Source organism: Choloepus didactylus, chromosome 1 (genome assembly GCF_015220235.1).
Source record: "Choloepus didactylus isolate mChoDid1 chromosome 1, mChoDid1.pri, whole genome shotgun sequence".
Lineage (NCBI taxonomy): Eukaryota > Metazoa > Chordata > Mammalia > Pilosa > Megalonychidae > Choloepus > Choloepus didactylus.
The window spans coordinates 88,629,973-88,649,584 of record NC_051307.1 but is presented as its reverse complement, the minus strand read 5'-3'; the positions used below and the strand labels follow the sequence as shown (position 1 = coordinate 88,649,584).

General features: G+C 44.2%; 1 protein-coding gene across 1 annotated transcript in view; it reads left to right on the top strand.

Annotated features, from left to right (window-relative positions):
• ILDR1 (immunoglobulin like domain containing receptor 1) overlaps positions 1-16,599 on the top strand; it is a 32,437-nt gene extending 15,838 nt beyond the window's left edge. Inside the window, 7 exon segments of the mRNA XM_037836652.1 lie at positions 1,827-1,997; positions 3,380-3,529; positions 7,213-7,332; positions 7,576-7,722; positions 14,760-14,891; positions 15,104-15,663; positions 15,665-16,599. Of these exon segments, the coding sequence (XP_037692580.1) occupies positions 1,827-1,997; positions 3,380-3,529; positions 7,213-7,332; positions 7,576-7,722; positions 14,760-14,891; positions 15,104-15,663; positions 15,665-16,024 (1,640 nt within the window). The 3' untranslated portion in view covers positions 16,025-16,599.
• Positions 16,600-19,612: the final 3,013 nt, after the last annotated feature.

The following is a 19,612-nucleotide window of genomic DNA, read 5'->3' as shown; positions in this document are numbered from 1 at the left end:
ACTTATGTGTTTTGTGGGAAGTAACTCCATCAAAATGCAGCTGGCTCCACCTGAAAACTTCACTGGGGAGAACCCCAACTTGAATCCCTTTCCTATTGGCCATTATAATAAGGGAGACAACAGAAAGACGCTCATACACTAACACTAATATAGTAGCGCTATCTGACAGGCAGTGTACCAAGTGTCATAATTGGATTATCTCATTGCATTCTTGCAATGACCTGATGAGGTTAGCACTGTTATTATCCCCATTCATAGGTGAGGGAACAGAAGCTCAGAGGTTAAATTACCTGCCTAATGCCAAAGTAAGTAGCAGAGTTTGATTTTAACCCAATTGTGCCTGGCTACAAAACCTGTGATTTTTTTTATCTAGTTTCCACCAGTGGTTTTCAAAATATGGTCCCTAGACCAGTAGCATCAGCACCTACCAGAAATTTGTTAGAAATGTAAGTTCTCAGGACCTACCCAAGACCTGCTGAGACCCGATGATCTGGGGTTTCACAAGCTTTCCTGGTGATTCCAAAGCACACTCAAGTTTGAGTACTATAGCTCTGCCATAAGCCTCCCCCCAAGAGGATCCCCTTATAATTTGGCCTAGAAATGATACTTACCTAGAAACATTCCAAGATGCTAGGCTAGCTATGTGCAGACCTCTGACCATGCCAGAGCTCCATCTGACATTTCTGCACCACCAGGTTCCTCATCAAGGCAAACCTGGAGCTCTTGGTATATTCGTAGGTTTGGAGGGTAGAGAAGAGTTTAAAAAAAGAAAAGAAAATCTCTTAATTTCTTCAACTCTTTCTTGATAAATGTTGCCACAGTCTGACCCTTTTTAAAAAAAAAAAAATTGTTTTATGCTTATGTCAACATATATCATAACATACAAATGACGTATGCTTATGTCAACACTGATGTACCATCAATGTCTACTGGTTAATATATTCTTAGTCATTCATGCAGTCATTTCTTCCACAAACATTTGTTGGGTGTCAGATGGGTGCAGATGTTTGAACAGTGAGCTAGAGTTAGGTCCATTCAGCCTTCTCAGAGTCTGGAGCAAACAGGCTGTCACCAAGAAGGGTGTGAAGAACTGCCTGGGTGAGTAGGAGTCACGGTGCATACACAGAGCGGAGGCCCCTCTCCCCGATTTGTGTGGTCATGGGAAGCTTTTCGAGGGAGATGAGATTTGAGCTGAGGACCTAAAAAATGAATATAATTAGTCAAGAGAGTGGAGTGGGTGGCTGGTGATAAGAAAGTGCATTCCAGACTAAGAGCCAGAGAAGAGACAGAGCCTTGCATGGGAAGGACTGAACTGAGTTCAGAAGAGCCGAAGCCCTGAGTGTGAGGTGGGGAGTGAAGCAAGATGAGGCAGCAGAAAGAGATGAAGGCACACCTCACAGGCCTCATGGACCTCGTTTCAGAGTTTGAGCTTTACCCTAAGGGAAATAGGAAAACATTTTATGACGTGGAAAAAATATATGAGCAAGCTCACTCTTGGAGAATGAATTACAAGGAGCCTTAAATGTAATATTTTTCTTGCTGGATGTGTGATCACTGTCAACAGACTGTAAGTGCTTGGAGTGGGGTCATCTTAATTCTTTTTCTCCTATATCTCTCCCAGGGTACCTAGTAAAGTCCCCATCCCACCCACTTCCTAGGACAATAAGAACTCAGGCTCTGCCTGGTGAGCTCCCTAACCAGAATCAGGCAGGAGGGTGCACCGTATTTTTTCTTATTTGCATTGCTTTGATTACCCATGGCAGAAGTAGGTCACTCCTCAAAGACCTGGTCTGACATCAGCATTGTCTCCTGGCTCTTGGCTTCAGGGTGTCTGTCCTTGCTGGTGACGGTCCAAGATACAGAGCGCTATGTCACCCTGTTTGCCTCAGTCATCCTCAAATGTGACTACACCACTTCTGCCCAGCTCCAGGATGTGGTGGTGACGTGGCGCTTCAAGTCCTTCTGCAAGGATCCCATCTTTGACTACTACTCTGCGTGTGAGTGCCCTCCCCCATCTCGTTCGCCCAGGGTCCCAGGCACCACTGTGAATTACTGCCTTTAGGGTGTAGATATTATTTAGGATCACAGAGCCTTATGGTGAGAAGAAACCTCAAAGATCACCCCTCATTTTGTAGACAAACAAACTGAGCCCAGGCTGACAAAATGACTTGTTCACAGTCACATACTATTTCATTTATTTGAATGTATGGCCTGACTTGTTCTAGAAAATTTTGAAGTGGCTGAGACATTAAGTGGAAGGCAAAGCAAGTCCTACCTCCTTGTCCATTCCAGGTTCCCTGTTAGCAGGTGAGATGATAATGCATACCCGTCACCCCATCACCTTAGAACGCCACCAAGAACAGACTCCAGTGCCCCTCAAGATGCATAGGATCCCACTGCCATGTTCCCTTCTACAGGCAGCTGTCCTGGTGGATAGTCATTCTTCTTCTGACTAAACACTTCCAGTGATGGAGAGCTCCCTGCCTACCCACAGCCCATTTGTTGCTGGATATTTCTTAGTGCCATCTAATGCCCCCTTATGTTTAGTCAAGTCCTACCTCTCGGTAACAACTGCCCCACGCATCTCAGCTCTGCTGTTTGGAGCCAAAGTTTTTCCCCAGTTGCTCACCTCTGTTCTCCCTCTCGAGTCAGAAAGGCACCCAGCTGAGACAACCTTTTAGAAATGTTAAGAATACAAATAGATACTCTATTTGTAGGAAGGGAGTGAGCTTTGTGAGAAAAGGAAAAGAAAGGGAAAAGCATCAGCTTTTTTTTTTTAAATCCTGGGGCTAATGTTTCACAATATGATTAGAGTAGAACCACAAACCCTGCCTGTCTTAGCCTCTCACTGAGCCTGGCATTGTCCCCAAAAGACCCTTCTCTAAATCGAGGTGTTGTTTCCTGGGGGTTACTCTTAAAATGCCTGGGTTAAGAGGGAAAAGAGGAGAGAAGCTAGGGTAGTAGGTATTTACCTTTGGCAGCTGGAACAGCTTTTAAACCTTATACTGTAAGGTGGGTGGATGAACCTCATGCGAGCAGAGGCTGGGGTAACTGAAAGCGAGTCAGGGAAAGGTGGGATGGGAGACGAGGAGAGTCAGCCACGATTTAGAAGGGATGGCCTAGTAGGGGTTCTGGAGTCTTACTGCTCCAGCTGTGGTCCCTGGACCAATAGCACTGGCATCACCTGGGAGCTTATCAGAAATGCAGACTCTCCACTCTGTACCTACCCAAACAAAATCTGCATGTTTAACAAGATTCTCTGGAAATTAATATGCTCATTAAAAACTGAGAAGCTACCCTGCTCCAGGAACAGGAAGGGCTCTTTTCTTAAAGGTATTTCCTTGTTGCTCTGCCACTTAGATGTGTCCTCTCTCCTCAGCATACCAGGCAGCTTTATCCCTGGGACAGGACCCATCCAATGACTGCAATGACAGCCAACGAGAGGTTCGCATCGTTGCCCAGAGGCGGGGACAAAATGAACCTGTCCTGGGGGTGGATTACCGCCAGCGCAAGATCACCATCCAGAACCGTGAGTATGGGGGAGGGAGATGCAGACACCAGGCATAGTGGGCTGGGTCGGCTTAGGAATTTCCCTTTCTTTCCCCTCTTTGATGGTCTACTTGGTCTCATCACTGTCATTGTTTGGGGAAAAGTGTCAGTTCTTAGGATGTGCCCCAACATCTGAAGTTGGTCTCTAGACCACAAGGTGTTCTGTAGCTTTGGCTAAAGGTCCAGGCATGGGTGGTTTCATTTGCTACCCTGAGATTCAGGTTTGAGGTATGGATCAGACTCTTCTGGTCCCTTCCACTAATTGTTCTCAGGGTCCACTGGAACCCCAGGCCCCTTGATTTTACCTTTGGCCACTTGTTGCCCATATCCAAGGAATTAGGAGTTCTGCCCCAGATGGCCACCTTGAGACCACAGCCTTCCATTGATAGAGTGAGTATTGGGCTTGGAATCTAAAGATCCCACCTGGAGTCCTGATGCTTCCACTCTAACTCAGTGACCAGAGGCTGATCAGTTATTTTCTTTGGCCTCTGTTTCCTCATCTGTAAAATGGGGATAATAAATAGTATCTGTCTCCCCACACTGAAGTGATTATCAAATGTGATATCTGAGGGCTATGTCAAAAGCATAGCTAGTCTTTGTGCCTGATATAGGGAGTTGTGGTTGGAGCCCTGGGCCCCATTTAGCGCTTACAGAATGTGTGAACAAGGGCCAGTCCCTTCACCTTTTGCAGCCTCAATTTCTATAAAATGGAACTTCAGTAGTACCTACCTCATGGGGTTTGATTGAAGTAATATGTATAAAGCACTTAGTAAAGAGTGAGTGTGCAGTGAATGTTAGTTATGATCACTCAGCAGACTTTCAAATTGGTTTAGGCTTGCTCCCCACATTCTTATCTTATAATCCAGGGTTTCCACAATGGGTTTTTGGCACAGAATTCAGAGACTATTCTGGTGAGTTTTATTTCCTGTGTTAAATAAATATTTGCTGGTTAAAAGGGAAAAAGGGAAAGGTGAGAATTCACCCAGCAGGCAATGAATATTCTATGACTATTAAAGGTAGATCATTTAAAGGGAGCCAGCTTGAAAGTTGCTTCCAACTTGGCTCTAATACTCAAGTCTGATCATTTTACATTCAACTTCTGACTTTTTGAACCCTCAGCCTTAGGGAACACTTGCCCTGCTTTTCCAGTCCGCTGGTGCATGCTCAAGGATTCAGGCTGATTCACTTTCTCCAGAGCAGCAGAATTAGCTCTGATTTACCCCTCAAGATTTAAAGACTCTTTAATTAAGCAAGTCTCTCTTCCAGTTTCTGAAAGACGAAAGTCCCCATAGGGGATAGTTCCTGCTCTCCATCTTCATTTCTCTTTTTGAGCTGTACCAACCCCAAACCCCAACAACCTTAGATCATATCCTGCCTCCTCCTTACTCCCACATGAATGCAATATTTCCCTTTGGTTTTTTATTTCTGCTTCCAGGTGTGTGGAAACTTCCTGGAACCCATGTTTTCTGACACTTCTGTGCCTGTGTTTGCATCATTTGAGATGACCCTGTCAAATCAGCATTTAGATACTTTAGAATATTAGCAGAGCTGAATACCCTCATTACCCTGACATTCCTAAAATACTATTTATGTCTCCAATAAAAATTGGGGCCAACTTACAATGTGCATTAACCTTTGAGGGTTAATGTTCACCATTCTTCCCAGTCTGGGGTAAGCTTGCTTCTGAGAAAGGTTGTGGGTCTGGAAAAACATGGGTAGGAAAAAGTCGTAGGAATTGACGTATAAAGAGAAGGAAACAGAAGTCAGAGTTAGCTTCAATGTCGTGTGACCCCACATTTTTGTTTCATTTCCTCAATAAATATTTCTTGAAATACAGATAATAAAGAATTCAGATATGATACTCAATTGAGCAAAAGCAAGTCTATAACAATTTGAAGATGGCTCCCTGGCACTTAGTGTGGATAAGATAGGAGTATTGCCATCACAGTGAGACTTGGAGGCTGCTCCAAGGTCTCTCATTGGATTTTAAGCCCTTTCAGGACAGAGAGGAGTCTAGTTCCTCTTCACATCTCCCACAGTGCCTGACATCATTCTAGACCCACAGAAGGTCTTTCATGAACATTTTTTGAATTTGTTAAACTTGAACATATATGTTATCATTCATTTCTCTTAATGGGGTAACAGTGCTCAGTGCATGTGAGAATTGAAATTCTTTTCTTACGTAACATTTATTCTTAAAACATTGGGATTTCATTAGTACTCATTCAAGTTCAACTCATACCTGTCTCTTCAAGACCCAGAGGTATCTGATCATTTTAGGCTGGTAAAGGATCCAGGCCAAGAGTTGAATACCCAGTTCAGAGAGGACAGAGATGCTTAGAGATCAAGAACACCAGCTTTGAGGCAGGGAGACATGGATTTCAACCTACTGCTATGTGGTATCTGTATGTTGTTAGGCCAGTTCCTTAGCTTCTTTGAGCCTTGATGTCCTCATTTGTAAATGCAGCTAATAATCATACCCACTATGTCAACTAGGATTAAGTTTGCCTATGAATTAACAAAAGCCCAAAATATTAGTGGCTGAAACAGTGAAATAGTTTATTTTTCTCTCATGTATAAATTCAGAGATAGACTAGAATGAGTGTGGTGACTGTCTTAGTTTGCCAGAACTGCTCTTGCAAATACCACACAATGGTTTGGCTTAAACATCAGGAATTTATTGGCTCATGGTTTTGAGGCTAGAAGAAGTCCCAGATGAAGATATTGGCAAGGCTTACCTTCTCCCTGAAGACCGTAGCAATCTGGTGCTGAGTGCTGGCAAACCTAAGGTTTCCTTGGCTTTTAGCTCTGCTTCCTGTCACATGACCATGTCATTTCCTTTCTTCTAGCTTCTGTGACTTTCCAGTTCTCTTTTAGGGTCTCTAGTAACCCAGGTTAAGACCCACCCTCATTCACTTGGGCCATACCTTAACTAAAAGTGACATTAATAAATCCTATTTATAATGAGTTCATACCTACAGGAATGTGGATTAAGATTAAGAACATTTCTAAGTTGGGGTACATAATTCAGTCACCACAGTGGCTTTGTTCCATTAAGTCCCCAAGGACCTAGGCTCCTTCCATCTCACTAAGCATGTCTTCTTCTTCCTTATGGTCCAAGATCCATCACATTTGCTTTCCAGATAACAGAACAGAAGAAGAGATGAAGGAAAAAATGCAAAGATGTTCACTAGCTTTTTTTTTGGGGGGGGGGGATTCCCAGGAGCCATCATGTGACCCTCCTGTTTATATCTCATTGGCCAGAACTGAGTCACATGTCCATCTTTAATAGAAGATGGGAAATATTGACTTTATTCTGCGTGGTAGTTCTATGAGCATGGGAGAAGGGGAGAACAGACACTGGGAGACCCGTCAGTAATCTCTACCACACCCACCTACAGAATTGTGAGAATTAAAGAGGCAGTGTATTCAAATTACTTTCTAGGTGCTTAGTAGGTATCAATGGATGGTTGGTTCTACCATTATTATGGTATTTAGAGAAAGAAGAGGGTCTCATGGGACAGAATCATGATTTTTCTCTGTATGACCAGGAGCCCTCTTAGGATACAGAAAGATAATGCTAGTGTCTTGAAGCTACAGTGAGTTAAAAACCAGTGCCCTCTCCTCTGACCACTGGTACTTCCTCTCTCCTTTCCTATAAAGGAGCCGATCTTGTGATTAATGAAGTGATGTGGTGGGACCATGGCGTATACTATTGCACCATCGAGGCTCCGGGCGACACATCTGGTGATCCAGATAAGGAGGTGAAGCTCATTGTCTTGCGTAAGTGACTCTGGAATTTTCTATTCAGCCACCTCAGCACCCTGAATACCCCAAAACAGACAAAATTATTGTCATTGTACTGTCAACCTCTGAAGTTGCCTTATTAAGGCTAATGTTGGTTTGCCAGTTTATTGCTCAACAACCTGTAGGTCAACAGCTGTACTTATTGGACCTCTAGAATGTTAGAACTGGAAGCATCCCCTGAATATTTAGTTCAAGCCCTGCTTGGCTTCTTCTTTGCAGACTGGCTTACCGTGATCTTCATCATTCTGGGAGCCCTCCTCCTCTTGCTAGTGATCGGAGTGTGCTGGTGTCAGTGCTGTCCTCAGTACTGCTGTTGCTACATCCGCTGCCCCTGCTGTCCTGCTCGCTGCTGCTGCCCTGAGGAAGGTGAGAGGGGATGAGTGGTGGGATAGGGCAGTGCCGGAGCCCCAGATATATTGGCTTCACATGCCCAGGTCAAAATCCTGGGTTCTCCCAGGTTCTTCTCCATGCCCTTCTCACATCATAGGCCCAGAGGACTTTAGGCATAGCCATGAAAATGGTGCTTGGGGAAGACAAAGATCCCATGGAATATGGCTGTCTGTCTGCTTCCTTGGCTGCCAGATGAGGCCTCTTTCAGATACCTCTGTCTACCAATGGAATTTCCTCAGCTGCCCTGATATGCCCATTTTCCGGTATTGGCTCATCCATTGACCTTACTTGGATGTGAGGTGGTTAAAAGGAGCAGTTTGAATGTAGCAGTGAGAGAGAAGGTAACTTGCAAAAAACAGATCAGAGAAGACATGTTAGAGCAGCAGATCTTAAACTGTATGGCTTAATCGCTGGCCCCATCTCCAGAGTTTCTGATTCAGTTGGTCTGCAGTGTGGCCTGAGAATTTGCATTTCTCAAAAGTTCCCAGGTGACATGATGCTGACAGTCTGGATGCCACACTTGTGTGAGAGGAAGGAAAGAAAGAGAGGAGAGGAAGGAAGGGAAGAGGGAGCAGAAGAAGATCTTGCTCTTAACATGATCTTTTTTGGGGCTGAAATTTTACACCTTAAAACAGAATTATAATATGTCCTAAAAATTTGGCTACAGATTTCATGGTGATGGAAAGAAATTTTTTTTAAATTATTCTACAAAGATCTTTTCTTAGTAAACACATAAAGGAATGGAAACAACTGCTCTAAATGGAGGACATTCTATGTTTTTAAAATATAATATTTCCTTTTCCTGATGATGTAAGTAAAGCACTACATTGTAGAAAATTTGAAAAATACAGGAGAATGTAAAGACTAATCAGAGTACTCAGAGATAGCCACTGTTAACATTTTGGTCTATCTGGAAGGAAATTTTTTATGTAAAAATAAGAAATTACCTCTTAAGATATAAACAAATCTAATCTACAATGTCAAGAAGGTCAGTGAACTGAGTCTCGTTTTAGACTCTGCACCAAGGTTGCTTTCTTACAGGAAAAAGGAACTAAGTTTTATTAGATGTCTACTGTGCGTAGGCCCTTACTCACATGTCCTCACTGAATCTTCACAACAACCTTTGAAGGCAAGTATCATCCCTACTTAATGGAAGAGGAGTCTGAATGTCAAAGAAGTCACATAGCTAGTAAGTAGCAGGAGCAGTACAGGGTTTGAATCTATGTTCATCTGTCTTGTGAGTACCTGCATTTCTCACAACAGGGGCTGCCATGACCTCTGTGTGTAGATCACTGTGGAATTGGTTGAGATACCATTGAATTTCTTAAAGAAGGGAAAAACCCCAGAGAACTCAATATTGTGCCATGGGGCTCCCTACTTTTCAGGGCCATCAGGGAGAAGGTGCCATGGAGAACTCACTGTTGCTGGAGTTGTAATATGCAGGATAAAATGAGAAACACCTTCTCAGGGTGACTTCTTAGAGTCCCTAGGTTGGTGGGGCACAAAATATAGGCAGGATTGGGTAGAAAGTCAGCACATATAATAAATGCATCCATTCTCCATAAACTGATAAACAGAAGGTCTGGAGAGAGTGGTTTTTGTAAGTGGTTAGAGTTCATTTAGAAGAACGAGTGAAATAAAGAAATATAAGCCACATATCAAGACTTGAGCAGATGAGGCACTTTCAAAATGTGTCACTAGGACAGATTATCCCAAGAAGCTTGGTGAAAAGAAGAGATTGCATGGAAGGGACAGGAGTTGTTGAAGCTCTTTTATGGGGGTGGGGGAGGAAAAGGGAGGGTTTGCTTTTTAGAACAAGGGAGCCCTAAGCGTATTTGTAGGGAAAGAACCAAGGTCAGTAAGAATCAAGTAAAGTGAAGCTTTAGTAAATAAGTGGGGTGATCACAGAGGGGTGTTGGGAGCAGTGGAAGTAGCACCAGGCCCCCAGTGAAAGGACTAGTTTTGAAAAGGAAAGGAAAGGAAAGGAAAGAAGAGGGGAGGGGAGGGGAGGAGAGGGAAAGGGGCCTAACCTCTGAAGAGAGAGAGGAAGTCATTAAAATGTGGAAAATGATTAAGGCTCTGAGAAGAGCTCATATCAGCCTGTCTTGATTTCAGCAAGGCAAAATTCCAGACCTAGAAAGGAGCTTCAAGAATGATATTCATTGGTTCTTGAACTTCTCTGACCACAGCCCACCTCCCCAACCTGCTTTCATTTTCCAGTGAGAGTTAATAAAGGACTAGAGAGGAGAAAAATGAAAATGACACCAAATTTTTGTAACTCTTGATAATTCACTTATCTAATAAACAAGCCACAGTGGAACTTAAAGATGAATTTTTTGAAATTGTCCTCATTTTCCCGTGAGAACAGAAGAAACAGCTTTCAACCCGAGATCTAGGTTACTGGCCTCCTCCTCAGAGACTCCTTTAGGCTCACCCTGAGAATGCATTCATTCTAAATAAACCTCAAGCTACACTGAGAATCTTTGGTCTCCTCCAACCCCCACCTCCTCACAACTGAGGGAAGTGCAGCCCAGAGAGACTTTTTCACAATTACACAGCTGGTTAGTGGTAGATTCTGAACTGGACCCAGGTCACTTGACTCCATGTCCAGGTCTGAGGTCTGGTTCCTCTTCCTCCACAAAGATGATTACATCAGCTGAACGTTCACAGGGAGGGGGGGAACATGAGATGTAGGGAATGTTTACCCTGCTGCTGCAGAGGAGGGAAAGCAAGGTCAACAGAAGATCAATGGAGGACTGCCCTATTGCCAGGAGGGCTATCTGAGGCAGGTTGTCTGAATATGCAGTGAGCCCTGTCAGCCTGGAGCCAGCATGGAGGAAGTTTCTGCTGGTGGTTCCCTAAGGCTGAGACATGGCAGGAGTTCAAAGGGCATGGGATTCTAGGGGGCTCCTGAGGTTGTCATTGAAATGGCTGGCTAGTAAAGTCAGAGGGGCCTGAGAGTATGGGAAAAAGGGGAAGGGCTGACTGATCATGGTCCCAAAGAGGGAGAGGGGATGGTAAGGAAGGGTAACCCAGTATGGGCAACCACAGTTGGAGATCTTCAGGGTACCAACCAGCTCTGCGTGGTGATGCATACAGATGATGCTGGCTGTAGGGGAGGGGAGGAGACGCACAGGGCGCTGGAGGAGTGTGAAGAGGGGTTGAGCATCATTTTTTTTTTTTTTTTTTGTAGTTTTTGAACAGAAAATTAGTTTAATTATAGTGAAATTTAAATCTAAATGGTTGGCCTGAGCTAAAGCAATTAGACCCTTACCCTGTGTTCCAGCTTCTGTAGAAAAGGCTGCCACCACCTCCTTATTGGCTCTCTGCATCCAGAGATCTTCTCCATCATTATACTTTTTCCTCATTTCTGGATCAGCGAGGACTTCTTCAGCAGCTCCTATGTCTGTGAACTTTTTCTCAGCGTTTTTCTTTTTTTCCTCATTCTGGAAATTATCTGGGTGCCATTGCAGTGCTATTTTTATTTTTTTCTTTCTGTACTTTTTAAAATTTTCATCATGGTCTTTTCATCAAGGTACATAGCAATGATAGTAGATTTCTTTTTAAAGCTTTGTATTAAATGTTAAATATCTTTTCCCATTTTAATTTTACATTACTCTGCCAAGAAAAAAAAAAAAAAAAACTCGAGCTATTTGACACCTGGACATACTTCCATGATTAGCCAGGCTATGTAAAAGTTGACTTTGTTCTTGCAGCCATGTATGCAGATCCAGGCCCTAGAAGATGGGACAAGGTTGTAATTGTTTTTGAAAAGTTTGCTACAAAAATGGATGGCCTGTTATAAGACAGGTTACGAATTAAGGATGGGGATAAGGGAGGGACATTTTCTTTCAGAAACAGTTTCTGAAGAGTCCCAGTCTGTCATTTTTTCCCAAAATGGTTTGAGTTGGAGATAAAATCTGAACATGAGTTTCCAAGTACTGTCACTCTGAGAGGATGGTAGTTGCCTTAATAAGGAGGGGGATGGCTAAGTTGAACCATCCCCTTCCTTCCCAACTTGGGAAATGGAAATGGAAAGTTTATTGCCCAGTGAGTGTGAAAGTGGTACCGAATTCTCTAAGAGGTTTTTTCTAGAAACCGACAACTCAGACTCCCTCTCACTTCAGTAAAGAAGTTATTTTTAAAAGGACTTTGAAGTTCCTCTGTCACCCCTCTGGTGGGAAGTTGAGCATAATTTTTGTCACAAAGGGGAGGTCTTAAAGAATATGTCCTGGGTCCTGGTTTTCTTCAAAAATGAAGATGTGTCTCTTGTTGTTTAGTCTCTAAATGTGTGCTTTTGTCTCCTCCTGTGGGATCCACTACCGAATGACTGTCATATATTTGGCAATTCATGTGTATGACTTCATTTAACCACAACCACCTTGTGAGATAGATATTATTATCCCTAGCTCATCGATGAGCCTAGGGCTCAAAGATTCTGGCAGCTTACTCAAAGTCACACAGCTAATACATGCCAGGATTCAAGTTTAAGTTTATCTGACCCTCAAAGCCTGTATTTTAACAAAGACCCATCTATCCCTGAGGAGCAAATTTCTCAAAGTGTTGTTGAGAATCCTCAACAGTCAATTCCAAGCTGACCAACTACATTAGAATCAGGGAGCTTGTTGAAAACACAGATTCTCTCACCTAACAGTAGACTTACTGAAGAGTCTGTGGGAGTGGGACCCAGGAATCTGTATTTTTAACAAGCTCATTACAGGTGACGAAGGCAGACTTTATTTCATTTGAGGGTTGAATAAAATTTATTGGGAGTCTTTTGAAGGTTTGTTGCTTTCTCCATTATGTGAGCAAAAGAAACCCGTAGATGGTCTAGACATCTCTTTGGGGGCTATTTTAAGAAAAGGAGGGGCAAGGGTGAAAGTGAAAGTCGTGGACTGTGCCTTCCACTCTGACCCATCAGTTCTAGTGCATCAGGGAAGGGAGGGACCCTGGTGAGAAGGCTGTGGCAGCTGAGGGAGCAGATGGGTTAATCAATCTCTGGAGCATGGGGAAAAAATGCAGGGAGCTAACAGGACAGCTAATATAGGAGCTGAAGAGTCTCCAGGGAGTTATTTGTGTAGGAGATCCCTTGTAGGAAAAAAGTCCACTGGTGACCAGTAAATAAGCTCAACTTTCCCTTTCTCCCCTACTGAATTGGGAGAGTTGAAGGTAAAATGGCCAAAAGGAAATTGCACCATTTGGGGGAAGCAAGGATTCAATTAAGGGGGAGTGGGGTGCGATAGGCTTGTTCAGAATAGAATCAGATGTACCATAGGCCTTAGAGGCAGGGGCTAGGGTGGAGTGGGGTTTGAAAGATATGGAACTGAGTTGGAGAGAAATAAACTGATCAGGAACTACTCCTGGGAAAGGTTTTTAGCTTCATTACACAGAAGTAAAGGAGTCTGGAAGTTGCTACTATTTGGTAGTTTGGCAGAAAGAGCACAGTTGTGGGCATCAGGCAGTTGCAGCTCGACTTCCTGGCTTTGCCAGTCACCACTGGAGGACCTGGGATCTCTTCTTCATCTGATTCCCATAATAAGGAATCATAATAAAGTGACTGGCTGGTGCATATTAAACAGGGCATTGCGTGTATTGATGGCGGCCGGTAGAGGGAGCCAGGAAGAAGCATCTGTTAGCAAGAGGGAGAAGAAAGTGCTGAACATGAGAACTTGTTTTGAGGGAGTCTGGAGGGTTGTCGGTTAGCATGAAGGTGTGACAGCTGGGTGAGCGTCTGCAAAATTTGCCTCTGATTTCCTCAAGGCTGGGCTTTGACTCACCATTGGGGCCAAACACCTGGAAGCTCTGCTGCAACTGCTTCTGTTGCACTGGCAGTGTTTTGCTCCAGATGCCCCCTTTTCTGCTGTACTCTACAGATCTCCCACCCTGCATAGCTGGGTTCAGAATGCCTGCCTTCCATCCCCTCCTACTAGATCAGAAGGGAGCCTCAGGCAGAGCCCTGCTGTCAGAGGCAGCCACAGGGCTTGGGGAACAAACGCGGTGGGAGTGCCTGGCTGGGGCCTCATTTAGAACCAAGGCAGGTACTTCCTGCATTTAAATATGCAAGTACTTTCCTACATGCATGAATAGGCAGAGACCTTGGGAGACTTGTGGCACTCAGTCACAATGACCTCAAAATAAAAATTCATGAATGAAAACAACTAAATGCTATTGTGTTTAATTTGCTCTCACTTTTACACAGGGCTCAAGTGACATTTCTATCCATCCCTCGTGCTGCTTTTTTATAAGCTTTTCATTGTCCCGACTGGACACTGAAAGGAAATGGTATTTTTCTCCCCACTTCCCTGTCCCCACCCCATAGAAAATTCCCACAGTTGAGGAAAACCCTAACACTTAATAGGTGAGAAGAAAAGTAGAAAAGACCCACTGGAATTTGCTTCAGCTTTCTGCATTCCTTTGCCTTCTTCCCACAGATTTTCTCCCACTCAGGGCTTGTGTACCAGCTAGAGACACATTCTTCAGTCTTCCTGTCTTTATCAGTAGTGCTGCCCATCGACATCGACTGCATATCCATGCCCTTCCACTCTGAGCAGACAGCCCTGAGCCTCCCTGTCAGCCCCCTAAAGCCCCTGACTCACAGCCTCCTCTAAGCCCTTCCCAGATGTACCTTCTATTTCTGGCCTGTGCCATAGGGCCTTCTTGGCCCATGGCCGTAATTTCATTGTAGTATCCATGTGGCTATCTATGCATTTAGATGACCTTGGGAATGGGCAGGATGATGAAATGTTTTGGGGGCTAAAATTCAAGTTTTAATAATATATATTCCTAAAGTACAGGAACTGGTCTTGTCTAGGGAATTTATTCCAAGCTCCTTTTCAGAGGGACATTTGACTCACTACTCCCTTAAATTTTACTCCCATGCTGGATAGGTCATAATGGACTGGGAAGAGAGAAGTTGGTCTCTTGGCAAGGCCTCTAAGTGGAGAAAAGTGAAGTGGGGAGGTGTGGGGCTGGCCCTGGCTGAAGGGTCTGCATTTCTCCTTCTTCCCCTGCAGCCCTGGCCCGCCACCGCTACATGAAGCAGGTGCAGGCTCTAGGCCCTCAGATGATGGAAAAACCCCTGTACTGGGGGGCGGACAGGAGCTCCCAGGTCTCATCTTACCCAATGCACCCGCTGCTCCAGCGAGGTAAAGCTTGCCAGAGACTTGGGCTGGGGGAGGCAAGGGTAGGAGCATGGACTGCAGTGGGGCCTCCATGACCAATATGGTGTGCATTTTTACGACTGAGGATGGGAGGGGGTGGAGTCGAGCTAAACAGTGTGACATTTTAGTGCCCTGATTCCCAGGAGTATTATTTGGGGCCAGCAGTTCTGCATGCTCTTATTCTTCTTTCCATCCAGATTTGTCCCTGCAGTCCAGCGTCCCACAGATGCCAATGTCCCAGGCTGCCGCTTACCCTCCCGTTGCCAGTGGTGTCCTGGAGTATTTGGAGAAAGAACTGCGGAACCTCAACCCGGCCCAGCCTTTGACCCCTGACTTCAAAGCCAGATCTGGCCATCCATGCAGCATGCTGTCTTCCCTGGGCTCCGAGGTCGTGGAACGCAGGATCATCCACCTGCCGCCACTGACCAGGGACCTGCCGTCCTCACGGAGAACCAGCGACTCCTCACACCAGCAGTGGCTCGCCCAGCTTCCCGTGGGACCCTGGGAGCTGAGGGAGGGGAGAAGGCAGCAGCACTACTCTGATTTCTACCAGGCACCCCAGGACCGGAGGTCAAGGCCCTGGGGGTTGGAGCGCGGGGAGCTGGATCACTCAAGGAGTGGAAGACACCACGGCTCCAGGCCAAACAGTTCGCCCACACCCTGGTCAGACAGGGACAGCCTCAGCGATGGCCCCTCGTCCAACAACGGCCGTTGGCGGCCCAGCCGCCGGGGTCCCAGAAGCCACTATCCCGAGAGGCCCCCGCAGGCCCAGTTCTCGCGAGAGCATCGAGAGGCACAGGAGACGCAGGCACCGCAGCTACTCCCCACCACTGCCCTCGGGCCTCAGTTCCTGGAGCTCTGAGGAGGAGAAGGAGAGACACCCCCAGAGCTGGGGAGCCCGCCGCTGCTGCCCTGATTCCCGAAACTGGCTCGAGGAGAAGCCGCCCAGCTACCGTTCGCTGGATGTTATTCCAGGCAAGAACGGCAGGAAAAAAGGGAGTGTGGAGAGGCGCTCGGTGAGCCTGGGGCCCCCCACTGAGGGTCGGGTGGGGGCAGAAAGGGCCCCCCAGCCAGCCTTGGCTGCAGCTGACACGGATCCTCTCACAGACCACGGTTGAGGCCACCTCCTCCCTGCGATGTATGAACTTCCCTGTGGGCTTGGGAGCCACTGCTTGTTAGAGCTGGAAGGGACCTAGTGGGTAAAGGAGCTAGTCGGTGCAGGGGAAGGGCTCGATACTTTCAGAGGGCCTTCTCATCCCCAGTGTCACTCCAGCCCTCATCGTAGTCCCGTGAGGCAGGCCAAGTAGGGTCTCCATTTCACAGGTGAGGAAATGAGACTCAGAATGATTATGTACTTGTGAAATGGAGCTAGGACTAGAAACAGGCTGGGGCTTTATCTCCTGACATAGCTACCTTGCTTTACTTAGCAACCATATTTCCATATCCAAAATTAGAGCATGTGGCCTGACAAAGGACATTTGTGCCACTTCTGGTACTGCAAACCAGCTTGCAAGGCCCTGGTGTTTGTAAGAACACCCTCTGAGACTTCCTAGAAAGGATAATTAAACTGATTTTAAAAACCCAAAATCCCACATATGGGTCAAAATTTAAGGATTGGACAGACACAGTGCTTGTAGGTGCCAGTTATAGCTTACCAGACTAAAAGGGGAGCACTAGGGTTGGCAGGCCTTTTGGGCCTCTGTAGATAGGCCCTTGTCTTTTTTTTTTTTTTTTAGATGTGACCTTTGAAAAACATTTTATAATTAATACATATGATGGTGTTCTTTTAATGCTGTTGCTTTGCAGTTTGCTGCCATTGTTCAGAAACCTTCATGAACTGCCTTCTAAGCCAACTTACAAGCTACCCATGAAAACCTGTTTCTCTATTTGACCAAAATCCTTATTTCGTTTGCTTCTGTTGAGATAACCAGAGGGATATGCAGCAGACTGTGAAGGAAGTTCCCAGTGTAGAGGGCAATTACAGGAACAAGAATTTTAGTCACTAACAGGCTTTGAAGGATATGACTCACTGATGTACAAGTTCTGCTGTGATAGGTTTAAAATCCAGACATGTGCTTGGTATGTGCAAAGGAACAGGAACCTCAGGAGAGCCAAGCACTGCTCTTTATAGAGCAGAAACTTGGTGAGAGAGCAATGGGTGAGAAAAATAGTGAAGGCCAGCAAGTATTTCTGAAATAATCAATGGCAATTACATTATATTCTCACAGATGTCCTTTGAGAGAGACAAAGACCAGAAATACTGAAAATAGTGATCCTTTGCTAAGTGGTGCTAATTCTTACGCATCTCATTTAATCCACAACAATCTGGTGAAGTTTGTACTATTCTCATTTTACAGATGATACAACTCTTTCTTCCATGTTATCAATAAGAAAATTATATCCTGAAAGAAAACAGAATCAGTGAAAGCCAGGGGAACAGCTGTTACTTTACTCATATATGTGACTAAACTATATCTCTTATCTTCATTTAAACAGAAAAAAATGTAATTTAAAAGTGATTTTGGAGCCAAAAATTTAAATCCTATTTTTGTTTTTTTCTACTCTTTAAGTTATGGGGCTGCATGTAAGTGAGGGGAGAATAAGAGAAAGAAAGAGACCTAATTTTTTTTTCCATACCAGTTATGTTCCAGACATTGTGGTAAGCCCTTTCCGAGCTTTATTTCTTTTAATATTCACTGCAACCCTCTGGTATATAGAGAGGTTAAGTAACATGCCCAAAGTCATACAACTAATAGGGAGTGAAGCCAAAGTTTGTACACAGCCCTCTGACTCTCAAGCCAGCGCTCTTGGCAGTAATCCATGCTGCCTCCTTAAAAAGAGAGAAGACAATCATAACGAGGTAATGATGTTCTCTGATGACTATTTCTTTCTCATTCTCTGAAAGTATCACAGACCAATAATACTACCACAAGCTAACCAAATTTTCTATTACAAAGTCGCTTCTGAGAGTCAAAGATTTTGTTCCAGATGATTTTTAAAGGCTTCATTGTTTGGGGTCTCTCTGAGCTCATCTCTCAAAGAGTTATCACTCTACTTTATATCCCATTCAACTTTCCACTCAAATTCTGATAGTGGCCAGAGGCCCAGGACCAAAGCTTGATTTAGGAGATTGGTTGGTTTGAAGGGCACTGTGTTTTGTTTGTAACTTAAATTTGCAATGTGTTTAGCAGAGCATAAAGTTTCCAGTTCCAAAGGCTTCACTCTGCCTGACTTCTCAAGTCGTTGGCAGTTGCATCTAAGCTCAGACGTTATAATACAACTGGACCACTAGATGGTAATCTTTGATTGTGTATAACTAGAAGTTTCTGCGTAATCCTTGAAACAGGCTTTCCGCAGTTACGGCTTTACGTAACTTTTTACAAAATAGTTAAGAATATTTTATTAAGTGTTCAAAGTGATATCAATTAAACAAGAAACCTTTTGGCTCCTATGTAACCTTCTTTCTCAAGAATAATGTTAAACAAGTCAGTACCAACAAATGAGGGCTTTTGTGCAGATGCCCTCTTGGGAACTCAAAATAGGTAAGAGCTATTCTCTGCACAGTACCCATGAGAAAATGGAGGCTCTGTTGAAGGATCTTCCACCTGACCCCAGGGAACCAGGACTCTAGCCAGAGATCTCACTTCAGTCTTGGTAGACTTTCATTCCAACCAAAGCTACAGCCTCAGAAATATAAGTAGTAGCTTCAAGTTTTTGACGCTAGTGGTTTCAGACTGAATGACCCCTGTGTTTCAGGCATTTTTCAAATGGATTATCCTTCTTTCCAATCTTGCCCTAACAGAAAGGGTTTCACTAGGCATTTCTGGCTTGTTCCAAAGTTGGCCTGTACACACCTGCTCTAATGCACGAGGAAACCACTGCATTCTTCCCTCTGCAAGCTATATTTGAACTTTCTGTAGAAAATCTCAGCTTTTGTTTTCCTTTATTGACTCTAACTTAATAAAAAAAATTTTTAGACAAGATTCTTAATCTTCTACTTTCAATAAAATGTCTGCTCTTTGATCATGTCTAGGTTTTCCTTTAGCAATGCCCCAATTCATTGCTTTTCATTTGTCTCAGAGAGCATTCATCTACAATATTTTCATTAAATCCCTGACCCAGGAACTCACTTTCCCTGAGAAATTGACACCCGAATTTTTTTTTATAGCAGCATGAATGTACATTCATAAATGTAACATTTTGGACAGTATGTTTTGGGACAGATACCTTATATTCCTATTTCAAATACAACGAGAGAGGTCACATTCGTGGATTATAGCTGTAGATATATAAAAAATAAATATAACAAGCCCCTACATTACATACTTGAAGAAAAATAAGAAGCTAAACCATAGTTTTTGCCCTCACGGATAAAGTGGAAGAGGCGCAAAGATTAAGAGGAATAATTTCTGAAGAAAGGCCACTGAGTTCACCCAGGAAGAGGTAATTAGTGATATTTTAAAATACTAAGAGATGTATTCAGAAAAATACTAAGAGATGAAGCTAAACTTTTTAGAAAGGGGTTGGGAAGGAGTGCATCAGGAGAATATAAATAGTTAGGAAAAGGAGAACTGGGCCATATCTTCATGAAGAGATGATTGGAAGATGGAATGATGATTGGAACAGGGTATTTTGGTTTTAGTTTAAGGGAGATGTGAAGATGTTGAAACCCAGAGCGAGAGACGGAATGAATGAGATTATAAGAA